Consider the following 27,256-nt stretch of genomic DNA (forward strand, 5'->3'; position numbering starts at 1 on the left):
CAATTTAGGAAGGCAAAGCAAGGCACAGCTTACATTTAAAGTTGTTCTGATGTAAAGAGCAAATAAAATTTTATAGATCAATATGTATTAGCAGTTATTACACATTTCTATCCAATGCTTCTTTTTTACCAATGTATTATACTTTATCAAATGGGAAAGTAAATGTGGACTAGGGGCCCTTTTCAGTTGCAACCTGGGCTACAATGGCAAAGACAATAACAAGTCAGAAATGCACTAAGGAATAAAAAGAACACCTGCATTAAGCCATTTGATATGCATGGACAAAATTTAGAGAAGAGGTGAAAGTGAATAAGTTAGACAACAGAAACACAACAAACACCAGAATAACAGGCTCACAAATGAACTTCAAAAGTTAAAATTAAGCACTTCATACAAACAGAAAGCACTTCATACAAACAGAAAAACCCATACTTGACTAGATTTTTACCTTCAACCCACTCAATACAAGCTCCTTTGGATACTTACTTGATACAGTGACCATCTCCTCACATTTGCATTAAAATAACTAAATAATTAAAAAAAAATCAAAATCATCTTCAAATGAGTATGCAGTTTCACATATTCAAGGAAGAAGCTTTCAACAATAGCCTAATACACTATAACCAGTCAAATACACTATCCCTTGTCAAAGCAATACCTAATTTCAACACATTTCTTAATACACTGAATCACCATGCACAAGTTCATACACAAAGAGTGAAATAAAACCCATCTCCATTGTTAAAGATAGCAAACAGCTCATGGTCCTAGGAGAAAGCATGTACAAATTGACAAAAAACAAAACACAGAGTGCCAATCAACATTTTAGAACTCTTAGAAACCTTACTAAACAAAAGATTAAATCAGACAAATATCAAGCAAAGCATCTCTGGTCCTCCATTAATAAGCTCCTTTATTTCAGCCAATCCAACATACTCTCATCCACAACAAAGACAGCATTGCTTCCCAATTTAATTCCCATATTATACAAACAGTTCTATCCAAATGTAAGGATACCCCACACACAATCCCACAAAAACCTGAAACTCAACTAGGTCACTTTAGTTTCCTACCTGTCCCAACAGCAACTATAAAAAAAAAATCTGTGCACACTAAAATCAATCACCTTAGTAGCAGACAATTTACCTGCCGAGTATCTGAAAGTAGCAGCAGACATGCTTGTCTACTCTGTCTCTATCCATATAAACCACGTCATCTCAGGGAACTATGTACCAGCCCTCTGACAAAGTATTTTATTATACCCCCTACATAAAAGGAGGCACAGACACAGAATTCATAAACTGTAGAGCTTCAGCTACCTTAACTATATCAAAAATCTCAGAAAAATGCTTCCACGTCACAACTCTTAAAATGCAAAATCAATAATGGCCCTCTCTACAACACTCAGCACTGTTTTCATCCCAAACATACTGCCACAACCTCCCTTCTCAGCTTTAGAATCATAATAAATCATATGGGAAAATTCTGATCACTAAGTATCATCTGTTTTCCTTGTTCTTTCAAAAGCATTTTTCACAGTCTCTCACCAAAATCTACTCACAAAACTTTCATTCCTCAACAACTCCCACTCAGCCCCGTCATGATTCCATAGCTATCTCACAGACAGCAGGCAGTAAAATGGATCAAAACCTTTTTACCCTTCTTACATGTTTCCACAGGAGTCCAACACAGAAGACAATTTAGGAGGACAAAGCCTTGTTGTATTCAATATCTTTATAAATAAACTTCACGCAGCCTCCAAGCATACAACCATAACACAATATTCAGATGATACCATCTTTATCTACTCAGCTCCAACCCTCTCAGAACTTAATGACCTTGCACAAGACTCCTTCTCATCCATAGAAACATAGCTAAGCAAATCTCACCTCCTCCTAAATCCTACATAAAAAATACTGTTCTTCACCCCAAAACATTTCTCAGACCAAAAACATTCTAAATACTCTCCAAAAAACCCCCACCAGAATAGAAATGGTGCAACAATCAAAGCTTCTGAAAGTCGCAATAGATGTGCACTTAAAATCTGATCAACACAATCTCCAAGCTGTTGTTGTTGTATCTTAGGGGTCACCACAGCAGAACTCCGGTCCGCTAATGATTGGTAGTTGATTTTTACGTGCCGAATTACCAGCCCTGAAGCACAACCTTCAACAAAGGTACGCCCATTCACGCATGTCTCCACGCAGAAGACGCTCTAGCTGAGAATTGAACAGAACAGCGTCTTACTGTGAGGCGACAACGCTACCGCAGCACCACCACTGCGGGTACAATCTCCAAGCTGTTAAAAAACACATTTTATTATAAAGATGAGTAACACTGCGTCACAAACAGTACTAGAAAAAAACATTGCATCAACCTTACAATCATCTCTCCTTTATTCCTCACCCATTCTGACTAACCTTATTAACTAACATTATGAACGCCCAAAAATGAAACAAGACAGCCGTTAGAACAAAACTGCTAGATTTGACACCAATCTATCAACAAAAAGTTACCTCTACATAGCTTTAAAATAGCTATAGTGGCTAGAGCTCCGACATTTTACCTACTTGCAGCTACTTTTTGCCCATAACCCAATATATACATCAGAAAAATGTTCAACACTACAAAACATAAATTATTATTCCACAGCCAAGGAACTATGGTCTCAAAATAAATCACTTTTACTCTTCAGTAAATCTAATACCACTGGTGACTCACTCTACTCCTGCTATGCCTCCAAATATTGGAACTCTCTACCGCTACAAATAAAAGGAAATTGACAAACTGAAAGGTTTCAAAAATCCACCTGAATAATACTCAAATAGCTCATGGTTAAACTTCTGCTCAGTCCGGGTAAACATCTTTGCTGTAAGCACCAAAAACTACTGTTTAATTTACTATTTCACTGCATCCTAATGCTTCTACATGCAACTTTCTGCCTCCTGACCTTCACTTGTTTTCAAAATGCAAGCTGTTCTTATACCACTTCTCACTCTTGAAAGGTTATGTAAATACCAATTCTCACTCTTGAAAGGTTATGTAAATACTAATCAACTGCCATACCTCTCTCTCGATTAACCATATCTGTAGTACTTTCTCTCTTTCCATCTCAACTTGGATCTTTAGCATCAAATCAAAGTACCTAATTTTAATACTCAAAAATATCTACGACTGCACTGTACTGTAAAAAGAAGTTATGTCCTTACCATAACGTTCCATAGGTGTTATCCAACTTCATTCCATAAACCTGTGGGAATACGGTTCTGATGCTCGGAACTGACTGGCCACCTTCTTCCAGCTCAATACACCTGACTTGAGCTCCTCCTATCTACTCATAATGCCCTGCCCCCCCCCGCAGTAACTCAGATCAAGTTTGCCAATAACACATAGTGACCATTACCCATTAACTATATTACAACAGCAAGATTATCAAATGTATATACACCTGTCATACAACAGAGGAACATCAGGAACTCAACCAAAGAAATAAGATTCCTTGTAAGCTCCACGAGGCTTCTCGGAAAACAATTTTTGGATATGGGGAAGGGGGACGGGAAAGTTAATGGAATGAAGCTGAACCCAGATGGAGCGTTATGGTAAGAACATAACTTCTTTATCTAATGTTGTCCACTTCATTCCATTAACCTGTGGGACAGAGTCCCCAGCTACTGTAATCCAGGGTGGCCATCAAGGACAGATACACCGGAGTACAGCAAAACCAAAAGCACTTCTACTCCTGGATAGAATGTCCAATTTGTAATGTGCAATGAAAGTATGGGGGTTTGACCAAGTAGCAACAGCACAAATGTCCTCAATAGAAACCCTAGACCAAAAAGCCTGAGATGTGGTCATGAACCTTGTAGAGTGTGCCCTTACTGGACCCGGTAAAGGAATACCCTTGGAAGAATAAATAATACAGTCTTTCATCTATCCAATGTAACTCTGGTCAATGTTTTACCTTTCTTGGCATTTGAGAAGGAAACAAACAGCTAATCGCACTTCCTGAATGATTTGGTTCTATGGGTGTAAAAACAAAGCTGTCTATGAACATCAAGCATGTGTAAGGTGTACTCTCCTTTGTTCTGATACTGAGGAAAGAATACTGGAAGTCTGACTGACTGGTTAATGTTAGTCTCTTTAGCCACCTTGGGTAAGAAAGAAGGATTTATACGTAGAGTCACTCTAGTCTTTTATGAAAAGCTAAATATGGAAATTTTGCAAACATTGCCTGGAGCTCAGACACTCTCCTGGCCAAGGTAATTGCTACTAGAGAAAAAAAAAGAAAAAATAGTTCCAGGAGAGAATTTTCAGATCTACAGTGGCGGAGGGTTCGAACGGGGGATGGAATAAGGCTTGAAGAATCATAGTAAGATCCCAGGGACGCGTAGGGTCCTTGATTGGTGGCCAGAGTAGAAAAGTGCCAGTAAGAAAAGCCTTACACAATTTTGAAGAGGCCAGAGACACTGAGTCAAAACCAAAGTGGAAGTTGGAAATGGCAGCAAGTTGAACTTTGACTGTAGAATAACTAGCACCATCCTTGAAAAGGGAAGCCAGAATGTCTAGTACTACTGAAACTGGGGCTGTAAAAGAATCTATCTGTTTCTGTTCAGCCCAAAAACAGAATCTTTTCCACTTAACTTTTGTAAATTTTTTGAGTGGACGCTCTATGGGATGAAACCAAAATTTCTTGAACTGGGGAAGACAGCCCGGGAGATCTAGCCATCGTTGGCAATGAAGAAACCATGTGGTCAACTTTAGGCCCTGAATTTTGGGATCTGGATGCCCCAACGGATGAGAAAGTAGATCTGGATTCAGATCCAACTTCATTTGGGGGAAAAACCAGATGAGAACAAAGAAAGGTGAACCAGGTTTGTTGAGGCCAAAAGGGAGCAATGAGGATCACTTTGCTTCACAAACTGAGAGCTTTATGCAGGAACTTGGGAATCAAGAGATGGGGGAAGGCATAGAGTAGCCCAGAGGATCAAGCATGCACAAAAGTGCACCTGGGGGACTGTCCCTAAGGAGGGATCAAGGCAAAATACTTGCTGCATTTGTTGTTGAGAGGGGATGCAAAGAGGTCGCAGCAAGGATAACCCCATTTCTGGAAAATCACATCTGCCATGGACTGATTCATGGACCACTCGTGAGGCACAGTAGCACTCGACTGAGCCTGTTGGCTAGGATGCTGGATTCCCCCTGAATGTGCATTGGTACCAGAAAACAGTTGGAAGAAATTGCCCATGGCCAGACCCTCATTGCTTCTTGACATAGTGGGCAAGACCTGGCTCCTCCCTGTCTGTTGCTGTACCAAACCACTGACATATTGTCAGTTTGGACTGCAATAGTCCCCTGAGGAAGTCAGAAGTTGCTTTCTGGAAGAAGGCAGTCACTTCCAAAGATCAGAACCATATTCCCAAAGGTTAATGGAATGAAGTGGACATCATCAGATCTTACACTTATCCAATATATGTCAATCTAGGCTCATCTCAATATTTCAGAATTTGAATTACATTCTATATACTGCAATTATTATCATATGTGACTTTTATTCTTTGTACTAACATATGACATTGTATAATTTTTGTAAGGAGCTTTTCATTTCAGACCTCCCTGGAGACACTGGAACTCTCCAAAAGTTAGAATGAAGGTCATAGCCTACATAAGTGGTAGTGATAAGAAAGAACTTTAAAGCATGGGTCAGGTGCACTACCCTGACCATGTACCACACCATGTGCTGGCAGAGGTTGTGGGAACTAGAGCTCAACGAATAATTGTCATGAGACTGCTTTAAGAAAGGGGATCCTGCTGTTGCTCAGCACAAATGACACTTTCACAATAATATCTAAAGATGCATCCTTCTTTATAACCTAAAAATATACTTCAGGCAAGAGTTGAAAACTAAATGGTACAGCCTCAAAGTGTTTAGCAGGAAAAGCACTATGAAATAATCAGCTCATGTGGCTTATAGTAATGTGGTTAATACTTGAAACTTGAACATCAACTCTACAGGTAGGCAAATATATGGAGGATGGAGTCATCCAAAATATAATTGGTGACATTGTCTGGTTAAAGCAGTAACCAAAATGCTGCATTCTAAATATGTAGAAATATGGCAAGTATATATCCCCAGCCCCATATAAGCAGCAGAATCAGGAGTGAGTTTACAGCAAAGGAACCTGTGCATTAAAACTAAGCTACAAATGGAATAGGATGGAAAAAGAAGAGGTGCAAAGAAGTAGGTACAGGCCCAGTCTGTTATCACAGCAAAATTTCACTGAAAAGATAAGAACCCACTTACTAGGTTCATAGCTGAAATGTGTACAATAAACACCTGCAGTCAAGCAGGACTGCTTCTAATGAAGAACAAGCTGCACAAGAACGGTTTTAAATACATTTGCATAGTACTAAAAATTAAACAAGCGTTGTCCCAGAACAGTCAGAAATTCAACTGTTTAATTTACAAATAAAGTTAAAAGATGCAAAGCAAACTGACAGATCTTAAGTGCAACTCCTAACAAAAATATGTTTACAATGCCAAAGACGGAATACCATTCACTTTTCTTCAAAAATTCTGGCACAGGTTGTCAGCTCTTTTTACTGCAGACCACTTTGAAGAAGTTTCTGCTTCCTAATGCTGACTATGTGGGTATTTTTTACTCCCCCGCTGTGAAAATGCTGAATCTACAAAATGGTTTGGTATACTCTAATGAATTTGTTATAAAATGATACTGAAGTAATAAAATAAAAAAATGGCTGTAATTTGTGCATTTAGCATCATTGATAAAGGTTCAGCTGTAGTTTAAATTTTAATGAGAAAAATAATGTGTTGTATACGTTTTCATTTTGCTTAAAGGTTAGAAACCTCAATGCCATACTAAGCATGTAGCACATTTATTATTTACAATGAAAAATAAAAGGCAGCTGTTGCAAGACAAAAGTGACGTTTGGTAGGTGGTAAATCCTTTATAAGCAGAAAACTCCAAGTCCAGAAAAATACAGACAATATTCATCCAAGATAAAACAGTGCAAGCAAACACAGCAGTATTAAGCGCTTTCGTCTGGTAGATGACTTCCTCAGAATACAAAATACTGAAATTAGCACCTGTTTAAATACATTGCTTACCCAATCACGAATAAACTGACATAATTTCCCCCATTAACAAGGCTGCAAATACTTAATGCAAGCCAAATATAAAACAATAATACATATAAAAAGTTTAAAACATCCCTAAACAATATATATAACTAAATAAAAAAAACATAGATTTTAATTTCAACAGAGAAGATAAAGAAATTCTATCATTTAACCCAGGAGCATGATAAGCATTAAGCCTAAATTGCCTTTTATTTTTCATCTACAAATTCCAAATACTCATTCAAGGGTCCCCCACGAAGTCCCAGATCTACCTGTTCCAAAATAAAGAACAGGAAGGAATGGGTAGGTTCTAACCAAATGTTTATATAGTGCATTCTTTTCATTTTTGTTTCTGATATCATATAAATGTTGATAAATCCTTAACTTTAGGGCATTCTTAGTTTTACCTACATAGAAACTTGCACAGAATCTACACAAGGCCAAATACACAACCCCTTTAGTGTAACAGCACATCCTTTTTGAACTGGAAATATAACCAAAGTTTTTGAGCTTGATTTTTTCTCTGTCCATAAAATAAGGGCATTGGGCACACCTCCCACACTTAAAGGTACCACCACTGTGGATGTCAAAGTTTTGCATTTCAAACAGTCCTTTAAGGGAAGTGTCTCTTTTGTAAACCACTTGTGGTTCAATACCAAATTTCTCTGATAATTCAGGGTCAACATCAAATATTTTCCAATATTTGGAAATAATGTTTTTAATGTCATAAAAATTGGATGTGTAATTAAAAATAAGCACCCGTCCAAAATTTAAAGGTTTACAGTCATTATGACTTTTGGTGGACACCTGCCCTGGTAGTGCAAGAAAATGACCATTCATTCTTTTAGTCTTAACTTCATTAAAAATATCTATGACAAAGGTTTCAGTGTACCCCCGCTTACAAAACATGTTTTTTAATGTTTCACATTCACTAAGAAAATCCGCAAAGTCGGACACCATTCTGGCCAGTCTTACATATTATATTGGCCCTTAACTAGGGCTTTTTTCTGGTGCAATGGGTGTGCGCTTGTATAATGCAATAGTGAATTTGAATAGGTAGGTTTCCTATATAGTTGTGAAATAAAACAATTGTGTTCAAAGTCTTTCTTGATGGTAACATCTAAGTAATTAATCAGCTCTACATTGCTATTCATAGTAAACTTAAGAAAACTTGTAGTTCCATTAATATAGGAGAAGAACCTCTTCAGGTCGTCCTCACTATCTTTCCAGAACAGGACTATATCATCTAGGTATCGCTCATACAATACCCATGAAGTCCTAAATTCCGAGTTGGTAACAAACAGGTCCTCCCATTGTGCCAAGACAATGCTGGCAAACACTGGAGCACAGCAAGCACCCATTGCAACACCCTGTTTTTGCTTAAAAAGACGCCCTTCAAAGGTCACAAAATTATTCTCTAATATTATTTCCATACATGCTCGTAAAGTCAGAATGGTGTTATGATTAAGTGTTGAATTGGCACATAAATAGTCATAAAACTATTCAAGGCCATTTTGATGTGGAACAACTGAAAAGAGATCACAAACATCAATAGTGACTAATATGTTACTATCAAAAAACATGTCCTGTTTAACTTTAGTAAGAAAGTCCCATGAGTCCCTGATCACAAGACTACATGAATCTAGAATGTTTTTGGTCATATTGTCAATGAACTTAGCAATACTATAAGTTTTTGAGGCTTTTGCATCCACAATTGGTCTTAATGGTGGGTTTTGTAAGGATTTATGAATTGTTGGTATGCCAAAAATTGTGGGTATTTTAGGATGGCTTATAAGCATATAATTATGGGTTTCTAAGGAAATTTGCCCATTTAATAACAGCTGTTCCAATTCCAGGTCAATATTACGATATGCTATATTAATCTCATTTCGTGAGACCTCAAGATAGACATCACTATACAGAAGTTCCATCATCCTGCTGTTATAATCAACCACATTCATAATTACCATGCCCCCACCTTTATCAGGTTTCATTATTCTTACAACCACATTCATAATTACCATGCCCCCACCTTTATCAGATTTCATTATTCTTATGTCACGATGCTCTAAAATTTCACTTAATAGTTTTGTCTCATCACAGTCCAAGTTAGCTTGACCAGGTTTTTTATACTTGTTCACTAATGAGTTCATGATATCAGCTTCACATAGATTCTCAAACAGCTGTACTAGGGGGGGTGTGATGGGGGTAAAAAAATACTAGGCCTACGTGTATCCAAATGACCAGCAATAGTATTGTTATCGTGAAAATTTAAGGCCAAATTAAGTTTTCTTGTAAATAATTTAAGTTGTATAATAGAGTCAGTGAGCGTCACTTCCTTAATAGGAACAAAATTAAAGCCCTTGGATAATAACTCGGCCCACCTGGTATCAACTCGGACCTGGCTGTAGTTATAAATGTTAAAATCACAGTTATTATTGCTAATAACATTGAGTACCAGACCACTATTGTTATCGTTGTCAAAATTGTCAGGGTTTATCTCCTGTATGAACCCCATCTCCCCCTCCAGGAACCCATCCCAGGGTTGTTGCCATTCCTGTAGTAATCCTGCCTCCCCTGTCTCTGGTTCTGTAACCTCTCCGACCTCCGTAAAGGAGGTTGCTCTAAAGGGGAAACATTTCCACTATTGCCTTGTGCATGCTCTTCAATTTTATTATCCTCATTACAAGAAATGTTATTAACAGAAAAACTTTGTTGTCCCCTCGGTGGATCTGGATATGCTCTACCATTCTCATAGTCCACCTTATCCCTTAATAATTTCCTTTCCTTCCTAGTCTTTAATTCAATTAGTTCGGTGTCAACATGATTAAACACAGCATTAAAGTTATTACGTTTCATTTCAAACAACAAGTCATTTTTAATGCTTAAATCTAAAGTGTTAATCTCCCTTAATAACAATGACATTTTAGGGTTATTGTCAGATATCAAAATTTGAAGCAATTCACACCCTTGCCTGTTAAAAAATTGTAGAAGTTCTTTATGAAGGTAACAGCACCCTTGGCTAAATACGTGGATATTAAGATCAAGAAATTAGTGTCTGATAACCAGAACATACTTAAAGATTCATGGGACCTTCTCAAAAGATTAGACCATTCCATGTGTTCCGCTGATCTTTCTTTTGGAACAATGGATGTGGTGGATCTTTTCACAAGTATTCCCCACGAGATCGGCTTGCAATGGTTTGAAGAAATGCTTGTTGGTTTTAATGGGCTTACCAACAATGAATTTAGGACAGTGCTAGTCCTTATGGAAATTGTATTAAAAAATAACTTCATTTATTTTGCAGGAGAATACTACAAACAGGTTAGGGGCGTAGCTATGGGTGCCCCTTGTGCACCCACTTATGCGAATGTTATTATGGCATACTGGAAGAATAACTTTTTGTTGAATTCCATCTATAAAGAAAAATGGTTACTTTATGGCAGATTTCTAGATGATCTCTGCTTTTTGTGGAAAGGTGATGTAGGTTCTTTTGTTGATATGGTTAAATGTTTAAATGAAACAACGTCATTCTTGAAATTTACTTTTAAGTTTGACAGGAATACTCTGAATTATTTAGACATTACCATTACCTAAAAAGACAACCATTTTGTATCTAAGATATACAGAAAGGAGACTTTCTCAAATTCGTACCTCCATTTTACTAGCTCACACCCCTTTTTTCAAAAAAGAGCAGTATTAAAAGGGCAGTTAGTTAGAACTAGTAGAATGTTTTCTGAAGATGAAGATTTTTACAAGGAATGTAAGTGGTTAAGACAACAGTTTCAAAAGAGGGGTTACCCTAACAAGCTCTTAGATGAAGTTTATGATGAAGTTTGCTTGTGTAGAAATTCTAGATTTGCCCCTATTTTAGGGACGGGAGGTACACTAGGGAACCCACCAAGTAGACTACAAGATGGTAACAAATACACTAACAGTATGGTTATTACCTTTGATGGACAAACAACATCCATCAGGAAAATTGTTGAAAAGGAATGGGAAAACTTTTTGAAATTCTCTGACTTGCATAATATTTTTTTTGACAAACCAAAACTTGTGTATAGAAAAGGGAAAATCATAAAAAATTATTTAGAACGTGGTGACACTGATGTTAAGGTTATTACATCTACCAACAAGAAGGGTCTGTTTGGATGTGGTGCATGCAAATACTGTGCAAATCTTTTAGTTGGAGAGAGTTATTATCTTAAGGCAAGGGACAGGAGATTGGTACTTAACTCCTTTGCTAATTGTAATACCAATGGAATAATTTATTTGGCAGTATGTATGACATGTGACTCATTCTACATAGGCAAGAGTGAAAGGAAGCTCAAACAACGTATTTATGAGCATTTGTATGACATTAGAACAGCAAGGGAAAGTAATGCACTTTACAAACACTCTTGCCTTTGTACTAGAGCTAAATACAGATTTTTTGTGTTGGAAGTTGTACAAGTTGATCCTAGGGGTGGCATGTGGGAGACCAGGGTTGAATATCGAGAACTGTTCTGGCAAATAGTGCTAGAATCAACTAAACCCCCAGGTCTTAACGACATGATTTCCATAGCACCCATTCTAAAATTGAGAGCAGCCAAACTTTGATATTGTGACATCAAAATCATCAATAACTTGTTCATTATCTACCATTTTTTATTTATTATTCATGTTTTATAATATTTTAGGTTAGAATATGTTGATTGTGCTGATACATATTCACTATGGTAATTTTAAGAAGAATACAAGCATTGTTTGCTACATAGTTTTGACACTGAATTTTTGGATCTATTTTAAAGTGCATTTTCAAGCTGTTTTAATTGAATAAGAGATTAATTAATCTATTAAGATATTTTAATTAGTACTTGTATAAAAAGCAGGGTATCCTGGGTCTTTTTGTATTCTCATTTGTCATTCTGAAGAAGTGTGGACGAAAACGGATGTAAAATAAAGCGTTAAAAACTTTTCCATTAGTGCTTCAGCTTAATTCTAGCACTTCACTTGAAAGAGACGTTTTCCTGTGGTATCAGTTTGCTGCCTGAGTTCGTTTAGTGTCTTTTTTTGTGATTATCAGTTGATTTGGACACTTTCCTGTACTCATTACAAGAAATGTTATTAACAGAAAAACTTTGTTGTCCCCTCGGTGGATCTGGATATGCTCTACCATTCTCATAGTCCACCTTATCCCTTAATAATTTCCTTTCCTTCCTAGTCTTTAATTCAATTAGTTCGGTGTCAACATGATTAAACACAACATTAAAGTTATTACGTTTCATTTCAAACAACAAGTCATTTTTAATGCTTAAATCTAAAGTGTTAATCTCCCTTAATAACAATGACATTTTAGGGTTATTGTCAGATATCAAAATTTGAAACAATTCACACCCTTGCCTGTTAAAAAATTGTAGAAGTTCTTTATGAAGGTGCGAGTCCTTTTCCAGTCCAGTGGGAAATTTCCATAAACGGAGCCCCTTAGGCACCTGCTCTCTTTTGGTACACTCAGTTAAGTATTCATTTTCCAGTTGCATTTTTTTTATATTTCAGAAGTAGCCCTGTAAAACTGGAAATTTGTTGATCCAATGTACCTGGGTTAACATGATTATTACTAAAGTTAGAAACTCGATTAAAACCAGTTTCGGTTTTAAGCCATTGCTCAACCGATACATTAATAGTCACTTCCTGCCTATCGACAGAAACATTCTGAGCCTGTGTGTTATAGCTAAAACCACTGGTGTTACCACGAACTAAGTCAACTTCCTGATTGCTGTGAAGGCCCGTTCTTTGGGCTGGTGTAATAAGCAAATCACTAGTCTCTGAGCCTTGTGAATTAGTAATGTCATTCGACCCTAAATAAAGAGGGTTAGACATTAATTTGTCCACTTTTTTAGATAAATCAGAAACTGTTGCAGTTAAAGTGGATACAGATCTAAGTAGAGTCTGCAGTTCTGCATCGCCAGTGTCACGCATCTGCTCACCTCCATCCATGAGTCTTACAAACAATGAAAAATAAAAGGCAGCTGTTGCAGGACAAAAGCGACACTTGGTAGGTGGTAAATCCTTTATAAGCAGAAAACTCCAAGTCCAGAAAAATACAGACAATATTCATACAAGATAAAACTGTGCAAGCAAACACAGCAGTATTAAGCATTTTCGTCTGGTAGATGACTTCCTCAGAATACAAAATACTGAAATTAGCACCTGTTTATTATTTACTGACATTTGATTACCGGGAAAATCTGACAGAGTATGTGCCCATTTTCAGTAGACGTCCAGGGAGAAAAGTTCCAAAGTATGAAAAAACATTTTAAGAACAGTAATTTTACAATTTTCGAAAATAATACAAAACACTTACAGCTGAAATAATTATACCAAATTATACATAATGTGAAACGGGTCTATATTATATATTCGAAGTTTCAAAACTTCGAATCCCATATATTCGACAACATATGATAGAAGTTTGAAACTTTGAATATATAATAAAACATCAAAAAATAAATAAAACTTACCTTAACGCTCTAAGCAGTGGGGGGGCAAGCCCCCCTGCACCCCCCTACTTAAATATATATTAAATATACCAACTCCGAGATCGCACTTCAGTGCAGAAAAGGGAAATTCTCCCATTCTGCGCTGTACGGCGCCATTACATTTAACCTTCAAACTTTTCAAAGTTCTATCATATAGTGTCGACCATATGACATTCGAACTTTGAAAAGTTTGTTCAGGTAATAGGAACCCTGTGAAACACATTGGTAAAGAACAGATACAACGTATATGACAATGGCTTAATATTTAAAGAATTTTAACCAGTTTATATAGAAGTTAAAGGGACGTGAATATAATACAAACAGGAACTACAATATGAAATGAGATAAAAATATGGGTTATGGCATATTTAGAAAGAGTCAGTGGAGAGAAACTGATTGAAGTAAAGAAATGAGTGAAGAGGGGAGAGTAAGAACATGTAAGGTATGAACAGGTATTTGCTCATACTTGAGGATATAATTTATCCAGATGTTGAGCAAGAAAAGAGCCAGTTTTTGGCTAGGAAGTCTTTCAGAATGGTTTTAACTGGAGGGAAGGTACTGACCTGATGGATACAGGTAAGGATGTCCAGGCTTTAGTGACATGGCATGAGTATAGAAGATGTCCAGCAGATTTGATAGGATTGTGGACATACCGTCATTTTTGGTCACTGGATCATAATGACTGATTGGGAACAAAGTTGTGTAGAATGGTATTTAATGCTGGACAAGCAGATAGATAATGGATAACTTTATATGGGGTAAGAAGCTATGTGTGTCAGTTGATGGAGAGGTTCTAACTAATTTTAGGCTTTTTAGTGCCACACAGCAGCAGTTTCTGAAAGAGTACTTGAACAGTTCTACAATAAAGTGGCTAAATTTGCAGCAAGTTTTGATTTTTGTGGTGCCTGGAGGTTAGTAAGGATGGGATGTACCATAAAAATCGAGGGGAGGAGGGAAGCAGTGACAAGTGTAGTTTTAGTTGCATTGGTTTAAAAAAAATTAGCTCTGTAAAGCATTCCTAGTTTTTAGTGATTTTTTATGCATTTTGTTTGTATACAGGTCAAATTCAAGACGGTCATCCACTATTATCCCTAATAATTTTGTATGGGAAGTGACTTCAATGGCTGTACTAGAGGGAGGATTTTAAATTTTGTTTTTCATGACAGAGAGAGACTTGGGGGGGGGGGTAAATTTTTTTGTTGTTGGGCAAGAGTTGTTAGCTACAAAGCCATGGTTCAGAGGCTGTTAAAGCTTCCCCGAGTAATGTTTTGGAGATGTGCCAGGTTAACAGATGTGTGGAGTCATCTGCGTATTGCATTAGTGAGGCCCATTATGTGGGTGTAAGGAGGGAGCTGGTGAGAATGTTAAATAGGAGGGGACCAAGGATAGAGACCCGTGGGACACCAGTGGTGACTGGGAGGTATGGATAAAAGCCGGAGTGTCAATTTCCTCACCAATATCCACTGGCCAACTACTTATTTAGGTTGTATAGCCGGGTGAAGGTACTCATTATAATTCTAGATATTTACACAGCAAAATCATTGCTGCAGTACATTCAGAATATAATTGGAAAAAGGTGCAGGCAGAAGTCAGGTTTTCTGGCCAGACATTCATGGAAGTGCACAAGGTTACTACCCAGTTTATGGTTGTCAATAGGGAAATCTATCAGTAAAGGAGAGTGTAAATCATGTTATCTATTGATCTTACTAGCTAAGAATTACCAATAAGTCTGACATGTGTGTGTATCCTCAATTTATATCAAGAAGAAAAAGAAGTTACTGAATATATTACACCACTGCTTATGAAGCAGGAGAGGGGTCAACAAGGGCTATCCCAGTGGCTACTGCAACTTGGTTCATAAACAGCTAATTCGCACCCCATTCACTAAACCAAATCAAAGCTTACAAATCACAGATCTCATACATATAAAAAGAGCGAGTGCCCCCATAAAAGAGGTGTCTGTCAGACCAGATCACCACAAGGGAGAAAATGTCTTGGGAGGTCCTCCTGCCATAATGATCTTACTTTTCAGACGTCTAAGGTTATGGTAAGCTCCCCTCATATAAGTGAACATCATTGGCACTGCTGCACTCCAGTCATAACATGAATGGGAGAGAACAAAGCAGTGTAGGCTCCCCAAACTTGAGTAGTAGATTGCATCATGCTATAACACTGTACATGCAAAGCCAGCCCCACCTCTAGACTATGAATCCAACTTATAATGCTTAGAGAAGATATGAACATACGTCAAAGTAATAGTGTCACAAACTCAGAGAAGATGCATTTCTTGAATAAGACTGTACTGATGGCAACTATCCACATGGAATGTGGTCTTACTTGCCCAGCCATAGTATTAGCTCTCCATATTATAAGAGTGGCTAATGCAGTTGGCCAGGCACATTGAAAAGCCTTTTTCAAAAATGGCCTATGCTATGTCCGCAGAATGTAGACTATTAACAACTGGTCAGTTTGTCTGAAATATTCAGGTTTGCTAGTAGAGAACCTGAGCTGCCTTTGCACATCCATAGTATGCAGAATCTCTTTTCCTTCATTTTCTCATTCAGGGAAGAAAATGGATAACTGAATAAACTGGTTTACAGAGAGTTCATAATCCACCGCAGACCTGAATGGGGGGGTTAGTCTTCATGGATACTCCGTTCATGTAAAAAATTACATAAGGTTCTCTGCATATTATAGTTTGTAACCCAAGAATCCTCCTGTTTGAAATGATAGCCATCACAAACACGGTCTTCCAGAATAGTTACTTTAGAGCAGATGTGCAAGCAGGTTAAAAGGGAGGAAAGGGGTGCTTTTTCAGTTTTGAAAATACAAACACTCTGGAATACAGCTGTGATGTAATACCTTTCATTGGGCGAATACAGGCTTCGCAATTACTCCAACACAGCATTTATTTATTTTATTGTTTGTTTACTGGGAAAGTCCACTAGGGGAGAAACGCTTCTGATGCATGTCTTTGGAATGTGAGAGGAAACCACAGCACCTGGAGGAAACCCAGGCAAACGCAGGGAGAACATGCAGAGTCCCCACAGAAGGCACCCCAGTCGAGAATCCAGCTGCAGAACCTCTTGCTGTGAGGTGGCAACGCTAACTGCTGCACCACTGCGCCACCCTATTTCCACTTTTAACTTTCTCTAGTCACTAAACTGAGGTTCCAGCTGATGAGCTGCTTGGGAACACAAGGTGCACTTTAAATAAACAATTTTACTACTGAAATGATAGTCATTGTATATTCAGTGGCAAACAGGATGAGATGACATATAAGTGCATCTAGATAGAAGAATATCTCTGAGTCTGGTTGAACATACTGATAAGGACTGCAAGATCCGAGGACTAATCAAGTACAGTAGGTGAAACTCTTTTCTCTAACACCAGTGGGAAACTGTATTCTACGGAGATGAATTGGATTTTTAGATATTTGGTGGTCTAACCTTATGCAAGATGAGAACCATTTTATAAGTAAATAGGTGACTTAGGAATTAGCCTGAAATATTCTAGCTATTAGACTGAATTCTTTATGGCTGGACTGGACCACAGCCCCTTCTGGTTGACGCAGCAATTTGCCATACATGGGGAAGAATTATTAGATCTTCTGTAGACATATGCATCAGCAAGGACAATACATGGCTTGGCAAAGAGAGAGCTATCCAAATGCACTTTCTTTTTCTTTTTTCCACATTTAGTAACACCTTTTGAATGAAAAGAACCGGAAGAAATGCACAATATCTCTGTTTTTACCCAACTGAGAAAGTACTGATCTCTAGGGCTGGTGAATGGGTGGGGTGGGTTGGGGGGACAAACAGATCTATTTTCAGGTTTCCGCATGTTTTTCAGCTCGAAAGGAATGTTTCCTTTCCAACTTCCATTCATATGAGGTTCTGATCTCCCTGCTCTGACAATCTTCTAAGGAGTGTTACTGTCTGGAAATGTGGATTGACAATGGCCTCCCTCAGTCAAAATTGAGGCATAGGGGATACACAGTGGTTTAGGACATAAAATTTCAAACAAAATCCTACTTACAATCAGCATCTACAGTCCCCTTTTAGGTTACAAAACCTCATTATGAAAGGTGCAACAAAAACATTTTCTCAGTTTCTTCACATTTAAAGTATGCTGCAAGTGCTTCAGAGAAGGAAGACAAGAAAACTTTTAGTTATGTACTCACCATAACTTTAGATGTTTGGGATCCATCTCGCCTACATTCTGTACTGATGGGCTCGGAGCCGATCCCTCGGCTCCGACTCGGCACGCTATGCTATAGAGCGAGGCCTCTTATTGGCTGAGCTATTTCTTATCCCAGGATGCACCACCACTAATCCCCCAGATCTTGTTTGTCCGCATTCATGCACACATGCACAACTTGTTTATATAACATTGTTAGATGTTTCAAGATAAAACAACAGGATTCGGACCTTCTGATATCCTCAGATCTCCAAGGAAGGGGGAAGGAGGGTGGGTTATTAGGAATGTAGAGATGGATCCCAAACATCTAAAGTTATGGTGAGTACATAACTAAAAGATGTTATGTGATCCTATCTCGCCTACATTCTGTACTGATGGGACAGCGTCCCTAGCACCTAAATCCCGGGTGGCTCATTGGAAAACACTCCTGAGCACTGTGGAACCAAATGAAGCTCGTCCTCTAGATGCCACATCCAATTTGTAGTGGGAAATGAAAGTGTGCGGGGAAGACCATGTAGCCGCAGCACAAATGTCACTAATGGCAAGCTTAGAATGAAATGCTATCGAAGTAGCCATAGCCCTTGTAGAATGAGCTTTGACAGAGGTGGTAAGCTCTTTGTTAGAATAAGAATAAGCTTGAGTAATACAGTCCCTGATCTATTTGGCAATAGTGACCTTTGTGACAGCTTTGCCCAATTTATTGTCTGCAAAGGATACAAAAAACTGATCTGTTTTCCTTGTTGTTTGGTCCTGTCTAAATAAAAACGCAACTGCCTGTGGACATCTAGTGTGTGGAATATGAATTCCGCTTTGTTAGAATATTTTAGAAAAAAGACTGGAAGTTCTAACGATTGTTGTAAGCAGAAACTGGAACAAACTTTAGGGACAAAGGAAGGATTTGGCCTGAGAGATACTCTGTCTTTGTGAAAAACCAAGTACAGGGGTTTTACTGACAAAGCTTGAAGCTCTGAAACTCTTCTGGCAGAAGTAATCGCCACCAGAAAAGCAGTCTTCCATGATAGAAATTTTAGATCACATGTAGCTGCCGGTTCAAAGGGGGAGGAAGTTAAGGCGTAACACCACATCGAGATCCCATGGAGGTGCAGGATGAGAAATCGGAGGTCTTAACAGAGCAGCACCTTTCAAGAAGGTCTTACACAATCTGTTGCTCATTAAAGGTGGGTTTATAGGTTCGTGAAAATTGGAAATCGCTGCCAATTGGACCTTGATGGTAGAGACTGAAGAGCCTTGATTGAAAAGAGAAGTTAAAATTTTAGTACTTCTGCCACGGGAATAGAGATGGGATCCAGGCCCCGGAGTTGAGCCCAAATAGCAAATCTTTTCCATTTGCTAGAATACAGTTTCTTAGTAGCAGACTTATGGGCTGAAGATAATATGTGTACAACCTCTGGATCCAATGTATGACTCCTGACTATAGTCGGAAGAGGAGGAGCCAAGCCGTCAATTTTAAGGTGTGCAGGGACTGGTGGAATAGTCCCGACTGATGAACCAAAAGGTCTGGGATCTGATCCAGGAACCATGGACCTTCCAGAGCATATTTACGAAGATAGGGAAACCATACTTGACGAGGCCAGTAAGGAGCAACTAAGATCATTTTGCTCCCCAAGAGAGATGCCTTTTGGATCACCCTGGGAAGGAGAGGAACTGGGGGGAAGGCATAAAGCAAGCCGGTGGGCCAAGGACGGGCTAGTGCGTCCATGGGGCTCTTCCCCAGAGCCGGGGTTAGGGAGAAGAATTTTTTGCACTTCGCATTTAGTGGAGTCGCGAAGAGGTCGCAACACGGAACTCCCCATCTGCTGAAAATCTGACTTGCAACTGTCATGTTCAGAGACCATTCGTGAGGAGAGAGGATGGTTCTGCTCAGTCTGTCGGCTATCACACTGGACTTGCCCGGGATATGAGTAGCCACTAGAAAGCGTTCGGTCGAGACTGCCCATTCCCAGACTCTCATGGCCTCTCTGCAAAGAGGATAGGATCTGGTCCCTCCCTGTTTGTTCAGGTACCAGACAACTGACATGTTGTCTGAGTGAACGGCAATTACGCCCTGAGGGAGGTAATCGTGAAGGGCTTGGAGGGACAGAAGCACCACCCTCATTTCTAGGATGCTGATATGAAGTAGGGTCTCTTCTGGGTGCCATTTGCCTCGGACTGACCTGCCCAGGGAATGCCCCCCCACCCCATCTGGGAGGCGTCCGTGGTTAAAGTGGCCGCAGGAGGAGGTGGAACAAAGGGTCGTCCCTGATCCAAATTGGAGGGCACTAGCCACCAGCGAAGGTCCCGTTTGCATGTTTCCGTGATCCATATGAGGTGACTGAGAGGGAGTTCCTGAAAGGACCACTGAGCTGAAAGAAGCCACTGGAGAATTCTCATGTGCAACCTTGCCAAGGGGACTAGAAGAACCGTGGCGGACATGGATCCCAATAGCTGCAGGACCATTCTGGCTGGGGCTTTGGACCTGGGAAGTAAGGCTCGAACTTGAGTCTGTATGGTTTGAATTCTGTCTGTAGGTAGATAGACCCGCATTTGGTTTGAGTCTATCTCTACCCCTATGAATCTTATTCGTTGAGATGGCAGCAACACAGACTTTGGCCAATTGAAGGTGATTCCAAGGGAGTTGCCCAGTGATATAGTGGCTTGTAGGCTCCGCAGTAGTAGATGCTTGGAGGTGGCAGTTAGGAGCCAGTCGTCTAGATACGGAAACACCTGGAATCCTAGACTTCTCAGGTGAGCAGTCACGACTGCCAAGCACTTGGTGAACACCCTGGGGCTGTGGTGAGACCAAAGGGCAGCGCCGGAACTGAAAATGACTGCCTCCTAGGCTGAAGCGCAGATGTCTCCTGGACGCTTGATGTACCATGATATGGTAATAAGCGTCCTTGAGATCTATGGAGCACATCCAAACACCTTTCTCCAGCAATGGGAGAATGGTTTGTAGGGTGACCATTCGGAACTTGGACTTTCTGACTGAACGGTTTAGAATGCTGAGGTCCAAAATGGGCCCCAAGTCCCCGGTCTTTTTTGGCACCAAAAAGAATCTTGAGTAAGTCCCTAATCCGATCTGGTCTGCGGGGACCGGTTGGATGACTCCTTTTTGCAGCAGCTTTGAAGCTTCTGAGGCTGCAGTATCCCGTTGACTGGGTAGCGGGTCCGGGATTTTTTTGGACTGAGGTGGGGAGTGAGAGAAAGGGATGGTGTAACCTCCGGCGATAATTCGAAGCACCCATCGGTCCCGAGTGATACCTTCCCAGGCTTTCAGGTGCTTCGAAAAACGACCCCCGACTGGCTCCGGAGCTGCACAGTCGGGCAATCCCTCTGGGACTGTGAAAGGCTGGAGAGCCACGAAAGGACTCGCGGTCTCCAGTGTTGCGAGGGCCTCTGCCGCCTCTGGGACGGCGTCTTCCGGAAGAATTTCCTGCTCCCCTGCCTCTGGAAGGGGGATCATCCTGCTGAGAGGGGTAAGGCTTCTGAGATCTACGGAACCACATTTTCCCTCCTCTTTTAGCCTTGGGATAAGGCCGAAAGGGAGTGGAAAATCGTGCCCTACGGCAGTCAGAGTCTTACCCTCCTGTTCGCAGCGGGTCAGTGTGTCCTTTACCTTGGGTCCAAACAGGGAGGACCCATCAAAGGGGGCGTCGGCAAAGGAAGACTTAAAGGCCTCCGCGAAATGACACAGGCGGAGCCAGGCTTGTCTCCGTAGAGCAATGCCTGTACCCGCAGCTCTACTCGCCCCTTCGGCCGCATAAGAAATGAGCCTCATGGACGAGTTTGAAATGGACGACAATGTAGCCAGCTGAGAGCCAACCGTCTGGGCCAGCTCCTCAGGCAGGTTACCCAAGAGGGTATCGGAAAGCTCTTTAATCAGATCCCTCTGAAATCTAGTAAAGTGCGTAAGGTAGTTCAAGGACCTTAATGTAAAGGCCACTGAACTTAGGGTGCGCTTTCCGTACCGATCCATGCTCCTAGACTCCTTATTAGGAGGATGGACTGACGTCGAAGCCTCTGCTACATCTTGCTGGGTAGCAGATGCCACCACCAAAGCATCTACAGCCACACCCTTGGTTAGAAATTCTTTTTCAGGGGGTGCAGAGAGGAATTTATTCGGACGAGCAGGCACCGGTTCCACAGAGTCTGGGTGTTCCCACGCCCTTCGACAGATCAAATCCAAGAGCTCGTCGAAGGGCGGAGACACCCAGGAGGTGGAGGGCTGAGCCCCGAAGGCCTTAAGGAACACCGACTCATCAACAGAAGGGGGTTTGGACTGCCAGCCGCCTCATTGTTTAAGGGCTTCCAGGATGTCTGCAAAAGAGACATCATCCGAGGACGACTTAGGGGACCCCTCTGCATCATCGAGATCAGTGTCCGATGTAAGAGACTCATCAGGGGAGTCAACGTGCTTCCTCTTGCACGATCTTTTCCTAGGGGGTTCTTCCGAAGAGGCTTCAGAAGGACCTCCAGGAGGGGGGGAAACGGCAGTGGGGGTAACCTCAGGCCCCGGGGCTCCGCTCTCTAAGGACAGGGGGACTGCCAAAGACCCAGTCTCGGTATGCAGGGAAGGAGCTGAGGAGACCGTGGAGGTAGCCAAAGATTATTTGGCTAACGCACTCCTCATAGCCCTGAAGGTGGGACCACCAGAATCCTGGGAGGGTCCCACCTCCGTGGCCATGACAGTAGACGGCACTCCCGCCGCCGACGCACCAAGAGGGAGACTTGGGATCGAAAACATCAATCCCGAAGCACCCCCCCCCCCGGGGCCGACGGAAGAAATCCGTGTACTGAACTCCGACCCAAGAGCCGGAGTTGGAGTAAGGGTCGGGCCTGACCCTAAAACCTCCACCGGTTCCACCAGCACCGGCTCCAACGGTGCCGAGGCTGTTGGAGGAGGAACCATAGTAGGGAGGTGGACCATCGGCTCCGAAGCCGAATGGGCTGGAGCCGAAACTAGCTTTTGGAACACCGGAGACTGGAAGAGTCTAAGTAGCACCCTGTCGATGTCCGAATCAGACATCTTGGATGACCTGGACAATATCGATCGGGACCAAACCGATTTCTCCATCGGCTCCAAAGGACTAGGGGACCGGCTCCAAATGGATTCTACCACTATCGGCTCCGAGAGAGATCTCAAGGCAATTTCCCTCTGTGCCGATAAGGACTTCGCCCGGCGGGAAGAGTCTGAGCCGGTAACCCTCATCGGCTCCAATATCAGTGGAGCCGATGAAGGTGACCCGCCTCTCGATGCCCCAGTCCTCGGCTCCGAAACCAGAGGGGTCGAGGCTGGAGGCATCGAGGCAGACCGTTCCGCCCTCGGCTCCGAAGTCCGTGGAGCTGATGGAGAAGTCTGCCTAGGTTTTTTGGCAGTTGGTTCCGACTGACTGGTCGGAGCCGACGCTTTCTTCTTTTTTGAAGGAGAAGGTGATGAAGATAAAGCTTCCTCGAAGGATGGCTTGATTAACCCCTTCAGGATTAATTTGTTTTTCCTCTCCTGGAGGACCCTTGATGAAAAGGCGTGACACACGCTACATGATTCTTGTATGTGCTTGGCGCCTAAGCAGTAAACGCACGAGGAGTGGTCATCCGTTATGGACATCTTAAAACCACACCTCTTGCATTTTTTAAACCCGGAGGGTTTATGTTCTTTGGACATGACTAGAGAAAACACAGTTATCTAAGATAACACGAAAAACTAGCTAGAAGTTCAAAATATAAAGTTTTTTTTTTTACACAATAACAAGTGCACAAGAAAAAAAAACACAGAAAGAGAGGGTCAAGACCCTCTAACTAAAACGGGTACTTGACCCACTAATAAACGCTAGCCACAAATAACGCTAGAATAGCAAAAGGGGAAGGCCCCTCTAACTAAAACGGGAAACCTTCCCTTAACAAAAATAACAACTTTCTCAACAGAATCAGCAAATACACACACGTATCACAAGAATAGCTGTTAAAACAGCTTTTGGGTTGAAAACTAGGAAGTTCCTGACAGGAAAAGTCTAAATAAATTAGTACTTAGCCCAGCCAAGTTGAGACCACGTCTTAGCTTGTAAGCGGCAAACGAGATCTGGGGGATTAGTGGTGGTGCATCCTGGGATAAGAAATAGCTCAGCCAATAAGAGGCCTCGCTCTATAGCATAGCGTGCCAAGTCGGAGCCGAAGGATCGGCTCCAAGCCCATCAGTACAGAATGTAGGCGAGATAGGATCACATGACATCAGATCATTCTCAGTAAATCTTAACCATAAAATCTTAGCCATAACTAGTTACAAAAATATTTAAAACAAACATTATTTGCATAATGTAGATGTATATAACATATTTGCTTGAAAAACTAAATGTCTTCAGAAAATACCTTTAAGCAGGATGAAACATTTCATAACTAGCATGCAAATCACAAACGCAAAGATTAAAACTTTGGAAGAGACCTTACCTCTTCCTGCTTATACTGGGGAAAATAAATGAAGTAAGGCTGTTTTGCTCCTTGTTGTCTCTGCCATTCATAGAAACCATCAGCTAGCACCACACAGCGTTGACCTTTTAACAAGGGATCCTTTAAGAAACACATTTTGACCATCTTAGTAAAGCATAATGAACACCAAATATAAATTCAAATTATTGTGCAGCACATGTTCAGAGCAACTGACAGATAATGCATTACTAGACAACAACTTGATCTAGCAATACCTCTTACACTGAGTTCCACTGCATACCTATGAGGATATTGCTAACTTGTGGTTCTTCTCTCAATAGAATCTGATACAGCATAAAAATACCTCCGCTTGCAATGTCATGGCAGGATGCCTAGGCCAGCCATGCTCAGTTCTTGTTATAATGAGGTTAAATTGGGGGGGGGGGGGATGAACAGGTCACTGCATAACAAAAGCATCAAAATGAGCAAGGCATGTGTGGGAGAGATTACAAAAAATAAATAATAATAAAAAATTACTAAGGTGATCAGTGGTTGCCATGGATGGAGCCCATACTGCAATCCATGCAAATGAAGTTTGATTACTAGTTTTGGCACTGGATAAGTCAGGCAGGGAGGTGGAGGAGTGAAGGGGCATGGCCTACTCACCTTGTCCAGTGGGAGGATTTTGTGTGCACTGGGTGGTGTTATGCCCCTGTTGGAGACCAGAAAACCACAGAAGGTGCTACAAGAGGAGGTTCAGGGCCACTTGGAAGGAATGTCCCTTCTGGAAATGAGGGAGTGTCCTCTTTGGGTAGCCTATTGCACACTTTACAAAGGCACCTAGCTGGGTGCAGTCAGTTTAAGGCCAGGGAGAAAACAAGAAAACACAAACCACATCTCATGGCTATATACAAAAAGTAAAAAATACACAGGAACAGGTGAGAGGTGCACATCTGATAGCTTTCTAGACGATGGCCCTCATGGTCAACCCTTGCTCCAGTGATGAGGAATGAAAGGACCAACTGGCTATGAGGGGGCTGATGGTCAACAAGAAATGGGGCAAAGTGCAGTAAATGAAAAAAAAATTGTACTAATGTGGTTCATTCCACTGTTCTTATCTGTATTGACAAGGCCCTGAAACTGCCAATATGATAACAAAACACCGAGCGGAATGTAAAGACCTAATGACTTTTAATACTGACCCAGAAGACAAATCAGTTAAGAATATTTCTGCTGATAAAATCAGGTTCATGTTGCAGGCCACATGGTCTATGTCATAAATGAATTGTAAAAAAGAAAAACGGATGCAAAGGCAGCAAAACCCTTTAATAGCACAAGGAAAGCTATAATAAATTTTAAAAGCACTTTTTCGTCAGCATAAATAACTGACTTCTTCAGAAAAACAATGAATGAATGCTACAAGAATTGAAGGTTCAAATTAAAACACACGTTGTTACGTAAGATGCTTAACAACTCACTCGAAAATTAAAGAAACATACTCATCATACACATAACATTAAACCTAAAAGGTACCAACAATAAAACATGCATAAAAAGTATATATATACTCTAACTATATCCTAATAATGAATAATTTAAACATTAACATAAAACCGTAACAACTCCTCTGAAACATTATATAATCATTCGACAAAAGGTAATAATAAATACAAAAAGTAGACAATACAGTTGTGTAAAATGTGTTGCCAAAATCAATAGTTGGCATATCATCTCTCAAGACTTTTAAGTTTTAACAAGCTTGAGATGGAACACGAGTCATTAATCCCTGGATAACTATACGCGTTTAACTTAACCTGCCAGATTAACTCAGCTTCTTCCAACTTAAGGGGTCTAGGTCCACCCCTATTATCACAAGTGACCTGGTCTATTACTAAAAATTTAAATGTATGGTTGTTAAATACAGAAGTATGCTTAGCTAGAGCATTTTCAAGTTTACACTTTCTCATAGCGTATAAATGCTCATATATTCTGTCCCTAAGTCTCCTTTCGGTCTTGCCGATAATAGAAGACAGGACATGATGTGCATCTAGCTAGATAAATAACAAAGGTGGAATTACAGGTAAACTTAGATTTTAGTCTATAAGTAGTACCATTTAAATCAAAACAAACTGCTTCTTCCACGTATCTACAATAATTACAATTTTGGCACTTCAACATACCTGCATTACGCACCATTAAGGGTACATTACGCTCCAGAATAGATTTTAAATTCTTCCCTTTCCTGAAAGCAACCTGAGGTCTGGCACCTAATTTCGCATAAATATTGGGGTACATTTTAAACAATTCCCAATTCTTGTTAATTATATCAATACAAGCATTACTTCCTATACTGAATGTTGTAGTAAAATAAGTTGTGTTAGTATTCTCCAAATGAGTAACTGCTGTCCCCTCTTGGTCAACTGTGTTACTAACATTACGGTTAGTCACATAATCTGGAACGCCTTGAGCCATGGTATCACTAACTGGTAATAATGGTTGATAGATATACTGGTTCCTTTTATCTATCACTTCCTGAATAAGGTTGTCCAAAAAATATTCAGGATAACCTCGTGATAAAAACATGTTTTTTAACACTACACATTCCTCAAAAAAGTCTACGTCCATGCTAACCATCCTGGCAGCTCTAACTAGCTGGCCTTTGACGACCAACTTTTTTTGAGAAAGGGGGTGACAGCTAGTAAAATGTAAGAAAGTATTTGAATAAGTTTTCTTACGGAATATCTTTGCAGAATAACAATTGTACTCATAGTTCTTACTTAAGAGTACGTCAAGATAAGCGAGGCTATCAATCCCAAAAGAGTATGTAAACTCTAGAAATTTAGTAGTGTTATTAAAATATTGTAGAACTAATTTACTAGTGTCAGCATTAGCATTAATCAAAATAAAAATGTCGTCAAGGAATCTAGTGTAATAGATAAACTTACCAAGAAAAGAGTTTTTATTAGAAAACACAAATTCG

The 27,256-nt window shown here is 40.4% G+C and overlaps 1 protein-coding gene across 3 annotated transcripts in view; it reads right to left on the reverse strand.

Annotated features, from left to right (window-relative positions):
- The window catches only part of HMCES (5-hydroxymethylcytosine binding, ES cell specific), a 749,892-nt gene that overhangs the window by 194,892 nt on the left and 527,744 nt on the right, over positions 1-27,256 (reverse strand). For all 3 annotated transcript variants that reach the window (XM_044078418.1, XM_044078419.1, XM_044078420.1), the window contains exon 4: positions 24,298-24,417. In XM_044078418.1, coding sequence (XP_043934353.1) covers positions 24,298-24,417 — 120 coding nt within the window. The remainder of the gene's footprint in view (positions 1-24,297; positions 24,418-27,256) is intronic.

This window comes from Protopterus annectens, chromosome 7.part0, assembly GCF_019279795.1.
Source record: "Protopterus annectens isolate FY-2018-M chromosome 7.part0, PAN1.0, whole genome shotgun sequence".
In the NCBI taxonomy this organism is placed as follows: domain Eukaryota; kingdom Metazoa; phylum Chordata; order Ceratodontiformes; family Protopteridae; genus Protopterus; species Protopterus annectens.